Source organism: Phaethon lepturus, unplaced genomic scaffold (assembly GCF_000687285.1).
Source record: "Phaethon lepturus isolate BGI_N335 unplaced genomic scaffold, ASM68728v1 scaffold4490, whole genome shotgun sequence".
Classification (NCBI taxonomy): domain Eukaryota; kingdom Metazoa; phylum Chordata; class Aves; order Phaethontiformes; family Phaethontidae; genus Phaethon; species Phaethon lepturus.
This window is the reverse complement of record NW_010511001.1, coordinates 3,432-27,486: the sequence shown is the minus strand read 5'-3', so window position 1 is coordinate 27,486 and position 24,055 is coordinate 3,432. Positions and strand designations below refer to the sequence as shown.

General features: G+C 44.5%; 1 protein-coding gene across 1 annotated transcript; it reads right to left on the bottom strand.

Moving 5' to 3' along the window:
• Window positions 1-17,754: 17,754 nt before the first annotated feature.
• On the bottom strand, window positions 17,755-20,997 carry LOC104613588 (chromosome unknown open reading frame, human C19orf12). Its single transcript, XM_010282326.1, has 2 exons — window positions 20,838-20,997; window positions 17,755-18,020 (listed from the first exon to the last, which is right to left on the bottom strand). The coding sequence occupies exons 1-2, from the start codon at window positions 20,995-20,997 to the stop codon at window positions 17,755-17,757; spliced, it is 426 nt and encodes a 141-aa protein (XP_010280628.1).
• Window positions 20,998-24,055: the final 3,058 nt, after the last annotated feature.

The following is a 24,055-nucleotide window of genomic DNA, read 5'->3' as shown; positions in this document are numbered from 1 at the left end:
TCCTTCTCAATGTCTTCTCTGGAGGCCATGCCTAGGAAGGTGAATCTTGGCCCCTGTGTGTGGTGGCTCCGTGGGGAGCAGAGTTGGGGTTACCCTTCTGAGAACATGTCTCATATGACATGAGTGCAGAAAGCAACAGCTCAGTGAAGAGCACAGTCTGGGGCAGAGAGACTTCCAGGTCAGCCTTGGCCAAATGAGCTCACCCTTCAGTGCCTTAGTCTTCTCATCTGCAAAAACAGAGCAATACTAACTTCTTTTCTTAAATGCTTTGAGATCAGCTCTTGGGAGAAAAAGCAGCAAGAAATCCTGGACTTGAACGTGCTGCCTGCTAGTGGTGTGTTCCTCTGTTGTGGTGAGGGGCACTCTGGATGGCGTTTTTCATGAGCATTGCATCTACGTCACAGATTCTCACTGCAAGCATGGCAGCCTGAGGGGATAGCTGCTCATCCCTGCACAGTAAGGTTGTCACAGGCTTCCGTTTCTACACCCGGGTCTCTCAACTTTGGAAACACTAAGAAGATGGTGCTCCAATTGCAGGTGTGAGCAGCCTTAGCAAAGCACCAGAGCACTTGGCTCTCTCCCATGGAAAGAGGCCATTTTGGTGGTACTGAGCAAGGAGGGAAGAAGGGGAGGGGAAAGGGTCAGGTAAAATTATACGGAGGCATGAGGTAAGGAGGGAGAGACTCACTGCAAGTTGATTTAACTTAAGTGCAGAGCCCCAGATCTCAAAAACAGGCACTTCCACCAGATTACCAGCAACTTGATGAACTCAAGCCAGTCAGGTAAAGGATAACCCAGGGAGGACTTGTTAAAAGTCTTGAAAAATCCAGGAAAATGCTCCAAATTAAGATCCTGTGAAGTATACAGCATTTCACCTTCCCTCCTGAGCAGGAGCCAAGGCATTGAATGCTCACTTGTGGGCTTGTCTCATGTCTGTCAGTCACACGAGTCCAAAGTTAAGATCCTTTATGTACTTTCAGGATTGGAGTTAACTTGAGATCAACTTCAAAGTTCAAATTGTTAGCAATAAACCTTGTTTATTCAAGTATTCTATCATAATGTAGCATGGGAGTAAATATACTGAAAATCAGACAACAGCAATTGTTTTGCAGCAGACATTTCTATCCGTTATTACTTCTAGTATATTTTTGTATTGTGTATTTTATGCTCTGGAAAAGGAACATGGCTGGTAGTATGCTGCCAATGTTACAAACTGTTGCCTTACCATGACCTGTTCCAAACAGTGCATTGCCTGCCAGACTTCAGGTTTTTTTAAGTTTCAGTTCGAAGTAATCATTCTTACTGTCTTTTGTAAACTGCCACTGTTTCCAATGAATTTGTATCACTTGACTATGTGTGAATAAAGATACGTCCAACAGGAAGAAGCCAGGAAAATATGACAATAAAGCATGTTGTTATTTAACAAGTCTTAAACAAGAGCTGGGATTCAGGCCCAGCTGGCCAGCATGAGTTCTGACTCCTCAGCTGTGGGGTGGATGCTCTGGGTTTCTATTTACTGCTTGAAGGTAAGCATGAGTGAAAAAAATTGCCAAATCTGATGCTTCCTTTCTATTTATACCATGTTACCATCTGACCAAGTTTTCCCAAGTCTTTTGCAATCCCCTGCAGTAATCTGTATTAACTGAAACGGTATTTTTTCGGTGGGGGCACAGCTTAGAGTGGGTCAACAAACCTTATGACCTAAGCAGATGTTTTTGGGTTTTAAAGCAGTAAGTACACAGAGTTCTGTTTATCCCATCCCCCTCCAAGCTTAGTTCATAACTCGGCACAGCAGCGATTGTTTTTATAATGCTTCCCACCCACCAGAAGGGTGTACATGCTACACAAACAGAAAATGACCTTAAAAATAAACAGCCGTTAGAAGGTTCACAAGCCAAAAATAGCCCAGCTGCTGAGTCTGTGTCTGTAGCTGGCGTTCTAGTTCCCTGCTCCCGAGATGAAACTCCCAGTTTCTTCCTAGCAACTGGCTCCAGAAATGTATTCCTGTTTTGAACCTACTTCTTAGTTCTCTTAAGAGATCAGCTTTTCTTTATCTTATGTGTCCAAAGGTCTTAGTATTATCAGCCCCAAAAGAGCTATGAACTGTTTTTAGCCACTAATGAAGGACAGGTGTGCCTCTAACAAATGCCTTCTTGTTGAGCAAGAGCTTTTCTTAATCCCAGCAGGAAAAATAAAACCACAGAAACAAACTCATTCCACCAAAAGCAGCCCAGCCCCTTTTTTCTGTGCATCTTGTAGTTGATGGCCTTTCTGAAAATGGACACACCGTCTAGCAACTGGTGTGCCCCTGTTCCTTACAGGAGGTAGGTATAGGGAAGAGTCAAGGGTGGAAAAGCTGCAACACTCTTGTGAATAACTGAAAATAAGGGCAACTCCCATCACACGCACACTGCTATTTTGAACCATAGTGTTTCAGACCCAAGGAGGTGCACGTGAGCACTTGCACTTCCAGAGGCTTCTCACCTGCGTGCTGCCTTGTGTGCCTTACAGTGCCTTCTCCCAGAGCTTTCCCTATTGCTAGCTGGGCACTCGGTGTTGCTCCCAGCCCTGCAGGCAGTGTCGGCGTATCGCCCCATGGCTGTTGCCAAGCGGGGAGACCCAGAAAGGCTGGGGCTGCCACGTGTTTGAGAAGACCTTTCATGTGGAAGCCCCAAGTAACCTAGCGACTCTGAAACTGTTAATGCCTATGGTAAAAGGAGCCTGCCCAGGAAAACATGGGGAAATTTAAACAAAGCCTCTCCCCACCCCCGCTTCCTGTAGTTTTATTAGCCAAGCTGGGGAGCTCAGCACTGGGATTAGAGCCTGGGGCTCCTGGCTTCTGGCCTGGTGAACACATGGGTTTTACATCACGGGCTGTGCTGTTACAGTCCAGCCTGGAGTTTTCCAGCCTGATTCTATCTCCAGTGCATTAATGGGGCATTTCCTGACAGTTTGGGTTTTTTCTTTTTTGAGCTAAATAAATCCCTTACCAGGGATTCATTAAAGTTTGCAAACCCATGCAACTAGGAAGAACAGTAGCTCGAACACTCACTTTGGAAAAACATCTGCAGGCTGGGGATTTTGTGCAGTTACCTCCTCCTCCTGAGGCTTCCCGACATGATGGTTGGAGATCAGTTGTCAGAAAGGGTTCCTTGATCAGACCCTGCCTGAAGGTGTCACGGCCCAAAGGGCATAGCACCGGCCCCCGGGTGCACTGGTTCAGGAAATCGAACTGACTGAAAAATGCTCCTTCTTCTCCCTAGAGCAGAAACTGGAGCCCAGGCACTTTTAGAAAAATGCCAGAGTTTTTTGGCCCTCAGCAAAGTGGCTCCTCTTCAGCTGGGCACGTAAGAGCCAGAGGACAGTCCCTGTAGCTGTCAGGAGCAAGAACACTAGTGCTCTGAACACAGAAAGCAAAACTTGAGTGTTAGCATCAGACCTGCTGAAACTGCTGGGGATTCTCCAGCAAAGAGACGGGAAAACGGAGTTAAGGGCCACGTGGTCAGGCAATCCTCTTCTGCTCTCCAAAGTCAGTAGGAAGCTGAGGAAGAGGATGGCACTGCTGTAGCAGCCAGTCACAAAAGCCGAAGGAAAGGTAATGGGGACATTTGCTCTGTGAATAAACTGAAAAGAAAGGATCAAAGAGGTTCAATGAAACACATGTGCTCTGCTGTCCTGAGGCGCAGCCAAGGCACACCACCAACTCCAGCGCACAGCGCTGACTCAGCAGTTCTCAAGCATTTGGAGGCAGCAGGGTGAAGCGAGCCAGCTTCACAGTCAGAGTCTTGCTCCCAGTTACTAAAACACTCCGTTTTTTCAAGCAGGAGTTCTGGCTCTGCCACAGCCCACAGCCTCTGCCGACTCACTACTACTGCAAGGCAATTTCTCATGTTCCTCAGCCTGGGATTTTTGTTTAGCAGGAGGAACTGAGGAGCACAGATGGTCCCAAGTACTGCTGAGCTTTAAAGCGACGTGTCACCAACGAAAAATACAGGCTTCTGTTCCTGACTCTTTCTGCTCCCGGCCATGAATCTTTAAGAAAGGTGTTGGCAGGAAGATGTTACACTACTGTCACATCCATGGTGGACACAATATGGCAAAACAGCTCCAAGAAACCCTTGCCCAAGACCCATGCGCAGGAGGTGCTCTCCAGAGCACCTGGGGAGGACCACCGCGCCCCAGGGAAGCACAGGCTGCGCACCATGTTGTAAAGCACCGGGGAGACAACACACACCCAGGACTGCTGTACATTGCATGCCACAGGCAGGAGAAACCCCAGTGCCACGCACGGGTATGGGAAGGAGCCTCTTCTGCCCACGTACTTGTTCATAAAACCTCCAAATGGATGCAGCAGTGGGTGCTGCGGTCCCGACACGGCAGATGGAGGAGATGAGGCAGGCAGGGAGGCGGTATCGAGTAATAATGAACACCAAGCAACTCCCTTTGAAGCTGGCATTTGATTTCATTTCCAGTAAGGCCCAGAAATGCAAATAAACCATATGCAGGTTTTCCGTAAACCCCTTACCAAAAGAGTCACAGCCAAGAGCGAGTTAAACAGCCTTTAAACCCCAGTTTGCTGTTGTAGGAAAGGCAGAGGAAGAGGAGGGGACCTAGGTAGGAGGTTTTACTTTAACAGAGCACTCCTGTGCAGTGGCCTCTCTGGCACGGTCAAACCGCCCTGCGGCAGAGCACCCACTGCTGGCAGTGATCCTGCTGCCCAGCAGCAAGGGAACTCTCTGCCCCTGTTTGAGCTTTGTCTAGTCTCTCCTTCTTTGTCCTAAAAACAACGTGTTTTGGTGACAATCTTAGGGAAAAAGGATCTGAGAAGGGAAAAGCATTACCTCAAGGCCAGACAGGCCTCTCGTCCTCTAACAGAGCAACAAGAAAAAAAAAGTCAGACCTGGTTTTTATCAGAAGAGTTACACATAAGGTAAAACCAGGCTCTTAGTGGTTTCCTATACAAAGGATCTTCCAGAGAAAAGTCAGCGTGACATCGAGGCCTTTCCACAGGTTTGTTCCCCTTCCCGTCGAAGTCCACAGGAGGAACCATGTCCCCTAGCACACATCACAGCCCCACGTAGCCATTAGCCTGCGACGACTGCCTTAGCGAGCACGGCCCAGCTGCGAGAGGGCAGCAAGGGCGAGCATGTCTGCGGGGGAAACCTCCCGGCAGCCTGCCGGAGCTGCACAGCACCGCGCTGCACAGTGCCAGAGCTGCAGAATGAGCCCCGTGCCCGGGAACGCACGCAAGGAGAGCAGTGCTTCCAGGAGCACCCCTTACAGTCATCCTCAAATGGCTTGAACGGCTCAGATACCATGGTGTGAACTGGAAAACCAGACCCACCAGCAGCCAGGTCACAACTACCTGGTTTCCATCAAAGTCTCTGGCTTGGTGTTTGCTCAGCAGCAAGTTTCAGGCAAACCAAACCCAATCTCTAGCTTCCTTCCAAAAAACAGCTTTAAGCACACTTGTTTACTGACCGGCCTCTAAGAGCCAGGCAGCCTAGCAAGGTTTCACTGTGCATGGCTTTCTTAGTCCAAAAGTCTTTCGTACGCTCCCGGAAGACTTTGCACGCCCTTTGCATCCCACTCCCCAGCAGTACCCAAGCGTTGGTCCAGCCTTTGCAGCTGGGGCTGCCAAAGCTGGGGAGCTGCCCAAGCATCTTCCCCCCACACAGCTTGGGCGGCAGGAGTGAGCCTCACACCATGGGCAGGGGTGTCTTCAAGGAGAGGCTGTTTTTCACTGGCTTGGGAAGACCCAGCTGCTCTCCTCACACACTCCTAACACAGCTGACGGTGCTGAACACCCCAGTGGAGCAGAGAGGAGTGACGCTGTGCATTAACTCTGCAAGGGCCTCTGCAGCAGAGCTTTCTGCTGTAGTTCATGCAGGGGAGATGCCTTACCCTCCCAAACCTCAGCAGAGACAGGCCAGTGTCAGTCCCACCCATCACGTGGCCCGGGGAGGACTTGTCCTACAGGGTATCAGGCTTGCAGCCACATATTTTCATTCTGCCAGTACCCTATTCAAGGCAGATACAGCACCGGCAGGCCAGCAAGCTGAGCGAGCCCCTGTATCCATGCTCGGCCCCAACAGGCACTTAGGACGTCACATGCTGCAGCCATCTGCTTGCAAGGAAACAGCCCGAATGACGAGAGGTTCTACGAAATCCACTGGTAAAGAGCTACAGTGTTAAATGGGAGAAGATGACAAATGGAGACTGTCACACTTTGCTATTTCAAGACTTCAGCAGTAGCACTGCTGTCCCTATAATGTAGCAGTTAGAGGTATGTTACCTTCATAAAAACGGGGTCTGTAGTGCAGCTGGTGTAGGCCCCGAGCAAGGGCAGCCCCCCAGAGCATGCTCCTGGAGCCCAAAGACAGCCCCTTCTGGAGCAGCGGCGCTGCAAGAACCCTGGCAAACACTAGGAAAGAATCCCTCCCGCCAGCCAGCATTCTCTTCCTCCTCTCAGGGACATGCCATAGCCAAAGCCCAGCGAAAGGCAGTGTCACAGAAGGGATTCTAAAGGATGTCTTTGTTGGTTTAGACTTACAAGTTAAAAACAGACTGATAAAAATAGGGTTACTCCTTCACACAGCTCCCCCTTGTTTCAGCACCCTCACCACTCACAAAAATCATCTGGGCAATCCATGCCCAAGCATGGGGGGAGCCCCCAGGATTACAGCTCCTCTTCCCCCTCTTCCCCTTGGGAGATGGAGAAGGGTCCTGTGCTGGAAGCAGGCAGAGGAGCTGGTCATTGCCCAAGCACAAGCGATGCAGCTCCCCAGACACAAGCCTTCACAGGCAGCTCCAGAACCAGATGTGGTGTTAACAGCTGTTTGGAGCAGAGCAGGCTGATCCATCTCCAGTACAGCTCTGCCTCCCAGCCAGCAGCACTTGAACTTTCTCCTCCCTGCCCTTCCTCCCCCACCAGAATTTGTCTCCTATGGTTCCAGAGGCTGCGTTTTCTTGGGGCCGGCTTGCCAGCCATGCTGGCGGGGAGCATGCTGCAGTGTGGGGCTCACCGGAGCTGCCCGGTGCAGAGCACAGTGGGCAGGGCATCCCTCCCAGCTGAACCAGCCCTGCACAGCAGGTACCTCTGTGAGCTGGGGGTGGGCTGGCTGCAGATTCAGGAAGAACAGCAGCATAGGGGAAGAGAAAGAGCTTTTTTTTATATATTCTGTGAGACCACTCAGACATGCAAAAAAGAAAATGTGAGGAACTTTTCAATCAGAGTATGACCCAGGTCTCTCTGTAAAACAACCTTCCCTTCTGCAAAACAAAGCAATAGCACAACCATATCTTAATATGACTTCCAATGTACATGGGTGTGAATAAAGGAGCTTTCCTTCTTTAAAAATACCATCTAGTGATTTGGATTCTGGTGGCATGGAGACTTTTCTGCTTGGTGCAAGCAATAAAGACATTTGGTTTCATTTTTAAGCTGATGCTACAATTTCAAGAACAGGAACTAATGGATTGCAGATGACGAACCAAGAAAGGAAAGGTTAGGGTTTGCTACCTCTGCTTCATCACTTGTTTGTACATGGGAAAGTGTTCAGGGAGGAAGGCTCCACTCCTGAGCGGGATAAGAGGCACATAAGCAAATGGGTAGGTCTTCCCCTATCACAGGAAAACCCTTTTGTGCAATACGAAGCATGCCACACTCTTCAGAACACTATTGCTTTGGCAGTACATAGATCGTATTTTACTTGTGGTAGCACATAAGTTGGCACAACACTGCAGAAATTGTGTGCTGCATGTGTTTGGGATAACATATGAAAGCCATCTTAAGAAACCAGAGACAGAGTTCACCTACCCCAAAATCATGAGGGATGGCGTGTAAGAGGCACCTATAGAGCAACACTTCCACTGGTTTAGTCTCTTGTCAACCCGTGGTGAGAAACTTCTCGAGGCAATGGTTGATTCTGGACTAGTCTGTTTAATAGTCCTCGCTGCCATCAACCTGCCTAATCGCCTTCTGAACACACGTTTGTTTTGGCAGCTAGAGCATCCTGTGCCAATTAGCTCCACAATCCCCCATTACACTGTGTGAACAAATGCTTCCCTTCACCTCCGCCAGTGCAGTGGGTGCACACTGCCTTCTGTGCCACCTCCTGTTCACCTCTGTGCTGTTCACAGCTGCGACCAAAGCTCTCCCTGTTAGTGCCTTTTCCAGGCAGAACAGTTTTAAACTAGCCCACCTCTCTTTACACAGATGCCCTCCCATACCCTGTCATCCTTCCTAACTCTACAATGCCCTTTTTGGCTCAAAAAGGACTAACCAGAGTGGATTGAACAGACTGCACAGACTACTCAACACATGGCTGCGACCTGGATTCATTCAGTGATGTAACAACATTTACTTCCACCTTCTTGGTTTCCTTCCCCATCCATCCTAACCTGCTCATTGCCTTCTGACCTGCTGCTGAGCACTGAGCTTGTATTGTCAGGTATCTGTCCCCAGTGACCTCAGGCTCTTTCCTGAGAGAAAACAGGTCACTGGGAGCCCAGTGCGGTGACCGTAGAGTCACGGTTATCTTTCTTCTGGGGGCATTTACCAAGACTAACCGAGACCTACTGTTCTACTGACCTACTGAATCTCACGTTGATGCTAGCAGCTAATGGCTGGCGCTGCAGTGCTGCAGGCACGTGGCTTCACTGCCTGGAAAGGCTTTGAAACCTTGCAGTTAAAGCAGAGTATCTGCTCTGTTCCTTGACATGTCAGCACAGCACATGCATGCAGTGTGACCTTGTTTTCCTTTGCGACCAGTACACACCAGTACGATACCTGCAACACAGTGCTAGCAGCACAGAAACTGGGGCTCTTCAGTTAAGCACAGCAGTGCCTGGGTTTAACTCAGTGGCACTGGGACTGCACCCTCTGGGCAGGGTTAGGGGATGGTGGAGGCTGTATGCACAGATGGAAACTGAGCTGCTGCAAAACACCAAAGCTGCTTTGTTAAACACTTGGCATCATGCTGCTTTGCATGAATGTTTGAGATTCCCAAAGATGCACCAAGGCTAACCAAAAGACACAGGGCAGTTTTGAAGGTAGCTCAGTTGTTGGGGTGTAAGCAGCCAATAGTTGGTTATTGATTTCCTGATTGCTATCTGAAGACACCATCCAATTTTGGTTTATTGCATAAACAATACAGTACAGTTAAATTACGCACAGTAGAAATCTGTACCTTTGTCACAAGGCTGCATGGCAGCTTAATTAGTTAGTATCAGCAGAGCACTTTGAAGACCTAAAGCACTACAAGAGTGTTCCTTATTATCCTCATTGGTACTTATCATTAGTGGCACAAGGTGAAAGCTAATCTTCGCCCTATACTCACAGGGGCTGTGCTGCCACCATTGTCAGCAGCCTCAGTCCCACGGGGCTGGGGACATGAAAGCCCAAAATTAGGATTAGACTCAGCAGCAGCACAGGCTCCTGCAGAGTTTAACTTCAGAGATGGCAGAAAGCCTCAAGTATGCAGGCAGCTGCCAGGCGATGGGAGGCTGTTTGCTGTGGTTATGGAACAAATATTTTTATACACAGATTCCTGGAGAGAATGGCTGGGAAAAAGCAAGCAAGACCCTTTTATGGAAACCAACAAAATCAGATCCAAGAGCCTGCCTCGCCAGCACCCTATTTAGCATTTTATTACTGACTTTGTTCCTGCATAAGCAATTAATGAACTGCAGTTTGGTCAAAAGTCTGCTGCATGAACTTTAGCTCACGGATACGCACAGAGCAGGCGGCTGATTCCTACTGATACTCCAGCAAATCTTCTGCTTTAACTCAGTAATGGTAAACTGTTTTGCCCTGTCCCCTGCCTTCTTGAGTAATGTGAAGCATTTTCTCTTGTACTCCATCTCTCCCAAGCCCAGCTGTTGCATCTTTTGTGTCCTTTGCTGCTCTAAAGGGAGCAAGTCTTTAATTTAGGATTTTGTAAAATCTGGTTACGTAGGGCTTAGAATTGACCTGGAAGGGTAAGGTAGAGAAGTCAGACGCCCCCCTCATTCTGGCCTGAAAGAGCAGGATTCTTAGAGCCAGAGAGGTTTCAGTAAATGCAGATGGCAGTTAAAACTCAGAGCTGCCCTAGCCTGCCTTTGTTTTTGCAGAAAGCTTCCATTACTATCAAACAGAATTACCTGCCAGGGAGAGGGCAAAAAACTACCCATTGGCAGAGTCAGCTAAGCAAGAACAAAAAATCATGTTGGAAATGGATACAAATATAAGGAGAATGGAGAATATGCTTACCTACAACTCTGCACCCAGGATAGGCTCACACGCTTCAGCAGGCTTTTTTAAATGCAGCTCCAACGGAATGCTGGTGCTTGGGGAGGTATGGTCAGGGCTAATACACCCCTGCCCTGGCTCCATGATCTCTCTCATCAGCAACCTTCATATCTCTGTAAGTGTTCAGGGGCTGATTCTGACTCAGCTGGGTAATTCTCTGATTAATTTGTAATAACATCTCAACACATGGACCTGCTCAGAGAGCTGCAGCAGGGTGAAGTAAAAATAAGACCTTCAAAGCTTTTGTTTTGTTAGATCAGTTTTGACCCCAAATTACATAGATTATTCATCATATCTTACTGACAGATACAGAAATAACAAACCCTTCATGCTGTCTTCAGATTACACATACAAGGGAGTATCTTGGAGTGCTCTACTCCAAAGCAGCATGTCAGAGCAGGGAAAGATCCAATTTCACCCTAAATCACTCCTGCCCACTGAAGCTGAGCAGGAAATAAGGAATACAGAACATTTGCATCCTGTTTCACACTCCTATGCAGGGTATAATTAGTTAAGGTCAAAGACCAGTGTAAATCTTTCATTCCCCTGCAACAAAGAAAGTAGCTACATTTCACAGCCTAGCAGTTTCCTCTTCATCCCCATTGCTGTGAGCCTCTACTAACATTTCTTACATTCCTCCTTCTTTGATGCTCATGTCCTGACTGCAGGATCGGAGAGTAGTTAGCTGCATAATAGTGCTATTACATTTTTGTAACACACCATTTCCTAAGGATAGATTGCAAAGTGTTTAACAAAAAATGCCTTCAGGAACAAGATGAGAAGTTACTCAAGGTCACCCAGCAAACAAGCAGAAGAGCCAGCAGAGGTGATGCCTCTTCCGAGGCCCAGCCAAATGGGCTTTCCACCAAGCCATGCTGCTGTACCTGCTGACAGCTGAAGCGCTGTCTTTGTTGGAAGATCAGCAGTGACACTAGATGAAACCACACCATTCTGAGGGAATTGCAAAGGTACAGATGTTCAAACGCAGTGTCTTTACTGAATGTTAAAAGCCGTAACGCTTATTTGCTGAACAGTTATTCAAAGAAATGAATGCCTTCATTTTTGCAGACTTCAGAATAATTTTATATATTTACCTCCTCAGCTCTTCTAGAATTCATAAATCACATTTAATGAGAAGTATTAGCACACACTTACTGCAATTACATGATGAATGTTTGATTTCTGGCTTACAGCCTGAAAAATACATAGATTTCTGTGATGTCTAGAAAGGTAAAGATGAAACCTCATGTTCTAATTAGAGGCTAATAGCTTTAGTTCACTTCAATGTAAAGCCCTTTGGTTTTTTAAAAGCTTTCCAACGCAGCTGAAAGTCTGCTATTCAATTAGTCTGGAGTTATACATCAGCTGGTCAAGCAATGACAGCCTTTCTAAGAAACTGGTACTTTCTCCGTAAAAGCTTTAACTATGGGGAAAAAAATGCATTGCTTTTACATCCTTTGGCTGCACCAGTGCTGCTGAACTGCTGGTGGAGACTGAGCTCAGCAGGTCCTACCACTGCAGCTATGCAAGATTAAATGCCTTGATTCTGCCTGTATTTCACTAGTGAGCACTACTGGAGCTGCTGCGACACTATGAGGAAAACATGGAAAAATTTACTTTCCAGATGAATCTGCATAGTTTTTAACAGAAATACTAAGATTGGTATAAATGCTGTATGACTGGAAATATGTGTGTGTGAAAGCACCATAACAACAATTAAAAGAGAGGCCTATATGGATAGCGAGGGCTGCCATTTCATCACAGGAATGTGTTGCTGCTGTCGAGCCCTGGAGGCTCCACGCCAGTGAGACCACAGCACACACGGCTCCTGAACAGAGGACCCTGCACTGACAGCAGGACAGTGGCGGAGGTTGCAGCAAATCATATATGCCAGTCCTCCTTCTGATAGCCCAAGGGGCTAATGGGCTACCAGGAAGGCTACCAGGAAGACAACAGCAATAGGATATAAAATATATCCTAAAGGATATACAGGATTTGTCCAAAAACTTAGTTCGTCATTGAAAATCAAGAAGAAGCCAGGAAATTAAGCAAGGATTTGATTTGTCCTCCATGTTGTGCACAAGCAATCCTGGTCAGACCATTTGAGCAGGTATGCCATGAGAGTATGGCTGTGTAAAATCAGTTTGCTTAATGACTTTGAATAATACAATCCCCTTCCCCTTCCATAAGATCTTTCAGTGAGTTTTGTAACACCAATTTCCATAAACCAACCAAAAGGGAGAAAAGGCATGCTAACCACCGTTGGGTTGCAATCATCAAATTGCTGTCATCTGAAAAAAACATGGACACAGCGGGTGTCAGTAGCTTTACGCTGTGTGCGCTAAAGAGAATTTCACCTCAAAAGAGCAGCTATCCTGGCCCACCCGAGTCCTTTGCAGCACAAGCCTTTCTCCCTAAAACAGATGTGAGTGTAACTGGGAGCAGGTGACCGCCACCATTCCACACCACTGGTGCCCCATGCACTGAAGCACATATGGTAGGAGCTATAAATAGTGAACTATGAGAGAGGAAAGCAGTTCTGCCAAGGCACGGTGGCCTGTAACCGGGCTACAGTGGATAGTACACCCACCGCACCACTGGAATTATCGGAAACAATATGGTGAGAAATCAAGTAATAGTACCAAAATGCTGGTAGTATCACAGACCACAGTTACAGTCAGTTGTCATCACCTCGCAGAGCCCTCCACCACTAGCTGTGTGTTGCCATCACCATCTCACACAAAAGCAGCTGAATGGGGAAGCTGGGCGACTGCCCAAAGTCATGCAGCAAACTCTCTCGGTGGTCCCTACCACCTAGTTCAAGGTGTCTGTAGCAGTCCTCATGCTCCTCCAGTGGACCAAGTCTGGGAGCCTCTGCAATACCATTGGGAACGGGACCTTTACGAAGTCTGAGCTGTGACAGTGACTAGCAAAAGAATTTTCACAGCCAAATACTCCTTGGTCCTGCAAGGGTCCATGTGAGCAGCAGTTACACACAGGCCAAAGCGCACACGAGAGGCGAGCACCACTGCAAAGGTTGTGCAGGTGCAGGGAGGGCTGCTACAGGTGCAGACTTGAAGGTGGTAAAACTGAAGAAAGAAATGCAGCTCTCCAAGAAAAAAAGCAATTACTCTCCACTGGCTTGCCAGTTCAACTGCAGTCAGTCTCTGCAAACTGGCTGCTGCTCAGCTCACAAAATCCACCTGTCCTTTAATAATCATGAGGGTGAAACTGCCCTCCTCTGCCTGATTGTGTATTTTCTCACTATAATCAAATATGACATGCAGCTGCAGTAAGTATTTGTGCAGTCATAGCTCACATTATAATCACCAAAAAAACCCAACTTCAGCCTGGAGTATATATGAATTCTAGTCTAGTCTGTAGCTGGGCTGATATTTATAAACTAATACAAATCCATTAAAGCCAGGAATTTAACAGACTAAGAGCAAAAAAAGAAGTTAACCCTACTTTTCATGGAAAAAGGTAACTGTTATCCACATATTGAGGCAGCCTTGATAGGCTGCATTGAAGAAATAACCTAATTGCCACTAGATGGCACATCTCAATTACAAATCTATGTTTGAATTCAGGATTGCTTTTTTTTTTTAAATACATATATTCCCTCTCTTTGCTAACATAACACCTTATAATCATGCTTACTTTCTATTTTGAAATCAGACAGCTTAAAAAAACCACCTACGAAAAAAAGGAACTTTTAACTAAAAATACATCTGCCAGTGAAAATGTAGCTTGATGTCCAAACTCACCCGAGATGAACACTTGAGTTGGATTCTGTTCTTCTGCTATTACCAGCAGTGAAATGTGTTTCAGACCAAACTGCAAACCTTGCTGCAAACCTATTGCTACCACTTTGAAAATAGGTACTTGCCACCTTCCAAGAAGTTCCACAAGCATCAAACCTGTTAAATAATGATACAGAGAACAAACAGAATTAAATTTATTTCTTCCGGGTTCTATTTCAGTCATCTGAAAACCTCTGGAAGTTAAATTTATTATAATGACCAAGAGCATGCTACTCTGTGGCACAGAGTATAAAGTTTATCGGGAGCTCAGCAGCAGTGGGGTTTAACATAAGCTAGGTTGGTCCATTGTCACAAATGAGTGGTTTAGGCCACTTAAAGAATCACCACCAAAGTAATTAGGAAGCAAATTATTTTAATGTAAATTTGTAAAAAGCGCAACTTAACAGAATTTGATGGCAAGGTCCACTCTATTGCTTATTCAACATGGAAAAAGCATACAAAGAGAAATCAAATTAGAATTGGGTTAGATGATTTACACATAGATCAGGGGAAAATTATTTTTAGAGTCAGGGAAATTGAAGCTGGTTGGTGTGGCTTATGTGTGGATTAGGGAGTAAGGAAGACCCTCCCGTTGAGTCATGAGTTTCAGAGTGGACCCCCTTGCTTTCTAAACTCCTACTCAGAGGAGTCTATGTGCAGCTGAATCCACTCCTAGTCCCAGACTTGGTCAACGGCTTAGGACTAAAGGGATTAAGTGCAGAGGATTTTTCGTGTGGTGATGTGATTTTGCTGCCATTCTGAAGTTACAGAAAACTCAATCTAATATAAAATAGAAGCAATTTGAAATTCACTATTAAGGTAAACCACAACGTTAGATGATACAATTTCCTAAGAAAGCTTAACAACACAATTTAAAAGTTATCTAATTACACACACCCCCCAATGTAGATACAGAGATATATAAAGAGATACATATAAAAGAGATACACATCTAAGAGGAGATATATAAAGAAAGATATATATACATATATATACACATAAAGGTACCTGTTAAAAAGGCCCCCAGAGTTCCATGAAATACGTTAAATGCCTTTGCATTTCTCAACAGACAAAGCATTGATCCTTAAAGCAGGGGTTTCAGACCAGGTCCACGCCACTGTTTGGCAACAGTCCTCCGAACTCACCGTGAACTTAAGAGTTCATGAGCTCTGAGAGGCATCCCAGGGAGATGCTGGTTGCAGCTTGCTGCGGTCCAGGAGAACTCAAAAGGCCTCACTCAGAACCGCTGTTTACAGGGCTGGGAAATGACTTTAGGCATCAGTGAACTTCCATCCTGGCCACAGCCCAGACACGTAATTTCTCAAGTCTCCAGTAGCACTGGTCCTGGTTGTTCCAGGGCTGTCAGGAGATGATTAGCTAGTCCTGTTCTCTTTCCTCACCCTGGTCAGGCAACCACATTCCTGGCACAATCAGTGCCATTGCCCACCTCAGCTATGCAAGAGTGCTTGGTACAATTAAGGGGCTCTCAACCACCAAATTCTTTGTTCAAAGGCCAAGGCTTGCCAGGCAACTGAATTCCTCAGGTTGTACAGTGGCCCGGGAGCAAGGCAAGGGGTGGGGGGAAACCACCATCACATCCATACAGAACTCCAAACTACTTAGACCCAATTTCTGTTGATATCCGTATGACATATGCCCCCTTTATATGACAGTGAAGGCTGAAAGATCATAGTTCTAATTGGTTTATCATTTCTAAGGGTATAATAAAAAGAGAGAATACCCTAAGAAACAGAGAAACAAAGGAGAGCATAGGATAGGACTCACATAATCTAAGCTCCATTCATGGCTATTACACTGATATGAGTGATAAAAATCAATTCACTAACAACATTTGGGCCCAAATTCATGAATACCTGTAAAATGGGAGAGTCATGATATTGATGTCTGAAACCACTCTGAAATCTGTTAATGATCTGTTTAAATACTGGATACTATTATAAATCTATTGAAATAAATGTCTCTCCTATGGCCTGCTTTACAATCAGGTATCAACTTCTTTCATGTCTGGGTTGGAAGAAATGATTGTAAGATGGCGGGCTCCATCCTACTGTATCATTCAATCATCTGCTGCTGTTAGTAGTGTGTTATTTTGGAAGGAGTGAATTTATTTTGTGAAATAACCAGAAAATTGCAAATAAAAGTAACTGCATTCATAAAAATAGTATTTTAAAATGGATATACAGAGTATGTAAAGTCTTAAAAAGCCAACTGCAGTGTGTGTAATCCATCAACAAAACTGAACAAACACTGATTTCAGGCCTGGCATTATGAAACTCTAGAGGACAGGAAAAGGAGCGCCCACCTACCATTCACTTCAGTCTGTCTTTCACATCACTGAAAAAGTGTTTTCAAATGGTAAGAACAATCACCGCTCTGCACTCCAAGTAGGAAAGTACACTGAATTTTTAATGGAAAATTGTACCTGCAGGAGTAAATTAATCAAATCTATACAACAGCAACTTCTGAGTTTAAAGCTTCACCATTTAAAACTCAGCTTCTAGAAACCTCACCACAGACCCAGAGATAAATCTTCACAGGAAAAATGAAATTATCAGTAGTTTCACTTGTTTTTTCATACAAAATAAAGCATGTCTGCACATTTTTCTACTTACAAACTTCTAAGACAAGTGCCTTGAAACAAATGGTGAACAACTGGCTGGGATATTCAGCAACATTGCATTTGGAGCTTACAGCGTTAACTGCAGCCAGAATGTCACCCCACACCACCACCGCTGCTGCTGCCAACTGCTGGCTGTCCAGTACAAGGCTGCCTTCTACCTCAAATTTCAGTACCCAGTTCTTAAAGAGTTCATTTACTTTAAAGCAAAACACAGGACACGATGATGCTTATTATGCATATTTTAATGAAAACAGAGGACCAGCTGTTCAGATTCAGTCAAGAAACCAATGCTGAAATGACAACCCTAATCCTAGGGATAGTATAAAAACAGCAGATTCAGCTCCCCGTTTTTTAATTTTTTAAAAAGACTATTCTTACCATGCCCTCCCATTCTAGGACACCAGGAACTACTAATTGCGCACAGTTTATCTGTTGCTTTAAATCTTGTTTAGGCATTGGCTTCACTTCTTGCAGAAAGGAATAAATAACTCAAGAATTACAATAAAAATTTGACAAAGAATAAAGTAAGGATTGAGATCTTTGAGTTCACAGTAGAATAACATACGTACTTTTAACTTTCTTTTGCTGGACTGAAACAGACAGTAGGCAAAATTCTTCAAGGTGCCCTAGCTCCTTTCGCACCTATATGTCATTCATAGAAGAAAATTAAAGCACTTACACAAACAGTATTAAATCTCTTAAACAAAACTTAATGACTTTGACAATTTCAACTAGTGACACATTAGTGTTAAGAGAAGCATAATTCCTTTCAGTGATTTTGAATTCAGTCATAGTGTAGAGTAATTCAAAACTACATGGCAAGTCAGTGTCAGGATAATGCAGTAATCTAATATGATTCTTACAATAAAAAAAAACAAACACCCAACCCCAACACGCAAAATGATACTTAGATCTGCCTATATTAATAATTATTACTGATAACTAATAATTGCTATGTTGAAGAATCACAATTGTCAGTTTAAAATTCATTACACTGTAATTTCCTGCTCTGGAAAGGTTTATTCTCCATACTGTATGTCTGCTCTTAGCTCTTTGGAGAGGTAATTTATCAGCACTGCTGTCAACTTCTGCTGCAGACTAGCATTTCCCATTACAAAAGCAGTCAGCTGAGCAATATCAGTCCAGTCCAAGTGCCTGAGAATAACGAGGGCTTCATTATAGAGTTTCTGCTGCTCAGCAGGAGGCAATTCCAATAAAATCTGAGGGACCGGCTTGAACTGTCCAGTAGTCATCCAGGCACCAAGCAATCCACCAAATGCTCCTCCTAGAAAAGAGAGAGAGATGTTACTCTTTACCAGTTAATGTTAAAACCTGAAATTCTGTCCACAGCCTTCATCAACAACGTTCTCACCTTTATTAGAAATCCATGCAGAGTTACCTATGTATTTACTTTAACTAGATTTATACATGATGTTCAAAGCACCAAGAAAGATTTTTAATGCTTTTAACATCCATAGCAATCACAAAGGAACTCTTCACACAGTCAGAGCTAATATCTTCAAGCTTTCAGAAATCAGAAACAAAATAACTCTCCTTAGGGCACTAGTGTCTTTAGGATAAGCTGTACTACTAAGTAAAACCATGCCCAAGGAAAACACCCAACAAACAATTGCCTTACCAGTGCCATTAACACATAATCTCTTACTAGAGATTCCCAGAACTGCACATTGCAGTCTACTACTCCATGAGGTCCACCCCTCAGAAGGTGCTCACAGAGACCAAACCCATCAGCTTCATGGGATTAGACACATTCATGCTTTCATCTACCAAATCAACACCCCACCCGCACCGCCCGCCCCACCTGGTCAAGAAACACTCTGGTAAGTAGAGTGGTTCCATGTCATCAAGGTAACAGCAGAGAGATCCTCTAAAGCTGACATGATTATGGCTGTTGCTGAGAAACCAGTGTTAGGCTCCTACACAATTGTTCTTTTTCAGAGTTACCAGTCTAACGTGCAACACAATGCTTTTCAACAGGAATTCACATGACTGATGCTGGCTGCCCAGAGGCACAGACATCCTGGTGGAAGGAAGGAGAACCCTCACAATGGAGGGGTGTCAGAACCGACTCTGCCTCCAAAATTCCCACCTCCAGCAATTGCTCCTAAAAAGTCATTTAAGAACTCACAAGAATGCAGTTTTTCATTAGACAAAAATTCCTTAACTTGCACATTTTACTACATTGGCAATTTTACCATGATACCACAGAAATACTTGAAAGCCTATGATGGCTGAATTCATCTTCAAGAAACTTTTATGAGAACATCAATATCTGATTTATGGGCACTTAATGCAAAAGCCACTAAAAATATTGATGTCTAAGTTCCTCATCTATTGAGACAAGAGCTGTTACATGATCACACGTTTTCCCCCTAAGCAACACATCCACAATCCATTCTTCTCGGACCACGCAGTCCTTAGAAAGCACGATAGGCTGCAAGTTTCTCCAGTGACCACTGCAGATGGACGGTAATTAATTCTCTTAATTCTTAGTGCAAGGCAGCAATAAGGACAATCCCTGCTATCCAGTCTCACACCTATCCAGGCTGTTTGCGTAAGTGAAAGTGCACTTGATTTGCAAACGTCCCTGTAACTGTCCTAAAACCCACTGAAGACCCAGGATCATTTATCTTTGCAATTTTAAAAGCTAAATGATGGTCTTCAGATCTACTTGCGCTGTAATCGGGACATGGCTTTTGGTATACTTAGTACTTACTATTCTTATTACATATACTTATTATTGTATACTTTTGGTATATAGTAAGAGGTAGATTTGTTCCAGTGCCTTCATCAGTGGCTGAAGAACACCGAGCTTGACTGGGAGACATTATGAAAGCTTAAACACTTAAAATGAGAAAACAGATTCAAGAATAACTTCAGTGTTTCTTATCATCTCACTGAAGAATGAAGCCACTTACATTGTTACTTTTACTTCTGATTTACAGCTTACAAATTTCTTACAAAACCTTAACTTCACTTCTTTGGTCCTGATAACTTCAGTCATACATTTGTCAAAATATTATTTTTGGCTACTAATTAAGCTCTGTACTTGTAACAGGAGTAAATATACAGCATCATTTTGCATTTTCCGTTCTCAGTCCTCACATATTATTTGGTTATTTTTTTGTAACTCAACCTTGCTAACCCTCATGCAGGCATATTGCAATTCACTCCAATACCAATAAGCCTGTGAAATTGCTGGAACTACCTGCAGGAAGGATCAAGGCCCACAGGACTTCAGTGACACGGCAGCTTTCAAACTAGACAGCTCTTAATTCAAAAGATACAGAGGAGAGACAACTCTTTACTATTAAGACTCTGGCCTCCCTGTAATTTTCCATACAAGGAAAAAAAAGCAAAGTGACAGGGAATAATGAATTCCAGCAGGAAAAAAAAAACTTCACCAAGAAGCAGATAGCAGGTACTTTTAAAATACAGAAATAAACATCATTTTTAGTAAAAACATTAGGAAGACAATCTTGTCCCTTGCTAAGGCTGACTAAGAATACTTATTCACCCTTTAAACCCCAACGTCCTTTCTTCTGTGCCACCAGGTACCAACATCCCCCCCAACTGCTACCATCACCTCTTGTGCTCCTTTGCCCCTGCCTCACCCCTCTCCTCCAGCCGCAGCACTGGAGCAGAGCCCGCACTAACAAGCTCAGCCTATTCAATTGCTCTCTGTTTCATCCCACACCTTAGACACTGGTGTACGTCAGCGGATGGGAACCAGGGCTCTACCCACCAAAAGCAAACGATTTGTTAACACCTTGTTCAGAGGGTCTCAAAGATGCCACTATCTCAACCTCAGACCTCTGGATGGCTTCCCGTTTGCAGCACAGGATTCAAAGTCAGCAAGGTCACTATCACCCTAGAAGGAAACATGGACACATGCCTTCCTGATGCACATCTCATTTCTAAAAAGCCAACAGATAAAATGGCATCTTGTTAAAGCTCAGATACATGAAATCTCAGCGTTGCACGTCCCTTTCCTTCAACCCATGCCTACTGCACAGACTTCCTAGTTTCTTCACTCCGGGACTTAACTGTATTTCTTGTTCTTAAGGGAAAACACACTTACCTACAGCGATTCCAGGTGGACCTCCCACCAGACCCCCAATAAATGCCGTTGCACCCGCCAGCAGTGCTCCTCGACCAGAGTGTTTGACAGCAGCTTTCATCCCCTTCTTCTGAGACAGATGGCAGAACAACTCCATCACATCATCAATACTGATGGGCATCTTGGCCAGTTAAGATCCTGGAAAAGACGTTTTAAGTTATCTTTTAATCACTGCAACAGGGACTAAATCTTGCTGCTGAACGAACAGTAGGAAACAACAGAGTTCAAGATTCTGTGAAACTAAAAGGACAGAGGCACAGTCAATCCTGGAAAAAATAAATTCACTGGAAAAAATAAATTCACTTTCATTTCTGGGAAACCAAGCCTATGTGCAAACATCCAAAGGTTACTGAAACTGCCAATGAAGCCACAGAGTAGATAAGAAAAATCTGTTTTTGTGACAAATTCAGAAGACCAAAAAAGACAAGTACCAGCAATGAGAGACTTAAGAAAGCTTCTGTCTAATTCTACAGTACATTGGCTTTGCCTCAAGCAATTGCCAGGTGCATTCAGCATCTTGCAGAGCTTCAGGAAAAAGACAAAGCAGAGCCTCACCCTACTGCAACTAGTAGATTATAACTGACAAATCCATCAGGTATTTTTCCCTTGTTCTAATTCTTCCCACAAATCAGTTTTTTTCACATATCAGTTGTTCTTCCTGTTTTGTTACATGCTTAAACACTTCCACGCTGATTTCTGAAGGCGGAATGCTGTCTATAGCGAGCAAGACAAGCCTGAGGAAGGGAACGAATTTCAGGAGTCAGAGGAGAAACCTGGAACTGGCAATAAATGGGGAGCTCTGGAGACAGGGCGTGAGAAATGCAGGGGGCTGTATGTGTATGGCAGTCAGGACTCAGAGCAGACATGCAAGATGACTCTCATGTACAAGGAGGCAGAGAGATAGGACCTCAGCCCCCTTACAAACAGTGACAAGTCCCCAGCATGGGGCAGACACCCACGCCAAGAACCATCCCTCCAAGGCCAAACCTCTTCCACCTCGTTCACTTGCTGCAGCTGCCTATCTAAGCCCACTCATTTCTGCAGAGGCTACCCATCGCTGCTGCTGTGTCCACCGCAGACAAAAGGGGCAGTGGGGCATGCCCGGGTGAATGTTCCAGCCCCCGATCCTGCATGCATGGGAAGCCACACTATTGCACTGACTGCCACCCTGAGAAAAGGCACAGGAATATGACCTAGCTAAAAAAACCCGACAAACTAATACAGGGCACCTTTTTGAAATTTCTGCATATCAAGTGAATATGACCTAGCTAAAAAAACCCGACAAACCAATACAGGACACCTTTTTGAAATTTCTGCATATCAAGCGTTCTTTTCCCTTGTCACAGGCAAATCAGGAGGCATAACAGAAGCAAACACATGCCTCAGTCACAGGTGCCAGCAAGTGTAGTGATCAAGGAAAGAGGCTGCATGAAGAAACAGTATGGCTTATCTGCTTTAAAAAAGAAAAGATTCCACCTGAAGAAAAAGATTTTACCCCTTATTTTGCACCTAATGTTTGCTTGCTTTTAAGCCAGTCACTTAAATCCAACTGTTTAGAAATAGTTACTGTGCTCTAACTTTTCCAGGCACCCATCCTTCAATTTCAGAGATATTTGCAAAAATGCTGACCCCTCAAAATAACAACTGAATTCAACTGCAGCTCTGCTTGAGTACTGTGTTACCCAATGCCAAGCACTGAAAAAATCCGTCTTTGGCTTTCGGTTTGGCAAAGCAAGTGGACACTTTTGACTTTAACAACTATTTTAATGATAGGAGAACAGAGACAGATACTAAAACTATCCTCATCTCACGTTGCAAAAATAGGTGCAATACTAATGAAAGACACTGATTCAGACCAATGAGATCAGAGGAAAACTCAAAGTGAAATTAAGAAACTCCATCCCCATAGCAGAGTTGGAGGAGCGTTCAGTAAACTAGGCCTGAGAACTCTGCGCTGAACAGTAAGAAAAACCTTGCTCATTAAGGAAATACTTTCTACTCTGCACACCGAGGAAAGGGATTGCAAGAGGGGAAAAAAAAGTATTCAATATGATTAAAAATATTATCACATATACACAGAAGGCACAGATTTGTTGCTGTGCATGTAATGTTAACACTGTCGAAGAGATGAGGTTTTTCAGCTTCTAGAACACTTTTTATGCCAGTGCATGTGCAGTACTTTCTCAGCCCAAGGCAACTTGTTTTCAAGTCTTTCTTGAATAGATCTCCTCAGTGCAAAGTGGAGTGGTATCACGCAATTTTTCATATTAAAAATTAACTACTGTGAAAGTGAAAGCTTTCTTTTGCACTAAAATGGCTGACTCTAAATCATCTGTGTCACCACAGTATCCAAGCACTGCTGACACTAAACAAAAATCTGGTTTTTGTGAAGGGACCACATATGCTCTACAGCTGCAGAGAGCCACAGTAGGGAATTCATCAGATAGTTGCATTTCTCTCACTACTTCATTCATCTTCATGCCAGTCTAAGGAAAACATCAAAGTTGTTCATTTTACCACCATTGATTTTGGGTTTTTGGCAGGCTTATGGCACAGCAGTGTATCAGAATGGCAGTGCGTACTGGTTAGTGACAGCAGAGTGACACACTCTGCTTCCAGAGTTATATATTATCTCATTCAATATGATTCAAACTCAAAGTAACACACAAATGGCTGCTCTGTTTGTCCAAGAGCAAGAGGAAAAAAAAACCTGAAACATACAACTGGTACAGCTCACGCTGCCAAGCTTGGTACTGTTGGAAAAGGAGAAGATTATTTGTTTTTACCTTCTTAACAAAAGGTGAGCAGATTGCCACTCCGAGTAACATTCACACCAGCACTGAGAAGCCTTTAGTGCTGCAGGATTCAGTTCCTCCCCTCAGTGAGATGAGAACTGATTCATGCTTATCCTGTACCTCCTTAGCATGACCTCAGACTAACCCAACCACCTGAGTGCTGCAATGAATTTCCTTCTTCTCTTTGGGATAAATCCAACAAACATCTCCTGCAAAGCTCTTCAGCATGAAGGCTCTGTGGCACAGACGAGACAACACAAGGTGGGGAGCTGACAATACAACATGGCTCTCGCTCAGTGTACTATAATCTGCTTTCCCCTAATCAAACTGATGGAATTCCAAAATTTCCTAACCAATCTAGTTGTAATATATGTGAAATGACGT

Coding starts and splice junctions, on each gene's coding strand:
- LOC104613588 (XM_010282326.1), bottom strand. CDS start 20,997: ATGCCCATCAGTATTGATGATGTGATGGAGTTGTTCTGCCATCTGTCT. Junction 18,021..20,837: donor TCCACCTGGAATCGCTGTAG/GTAAGTGTGTTT, acceptor TCTCTTTTCTAG/GAGGAGCATTTGGTGGATTG.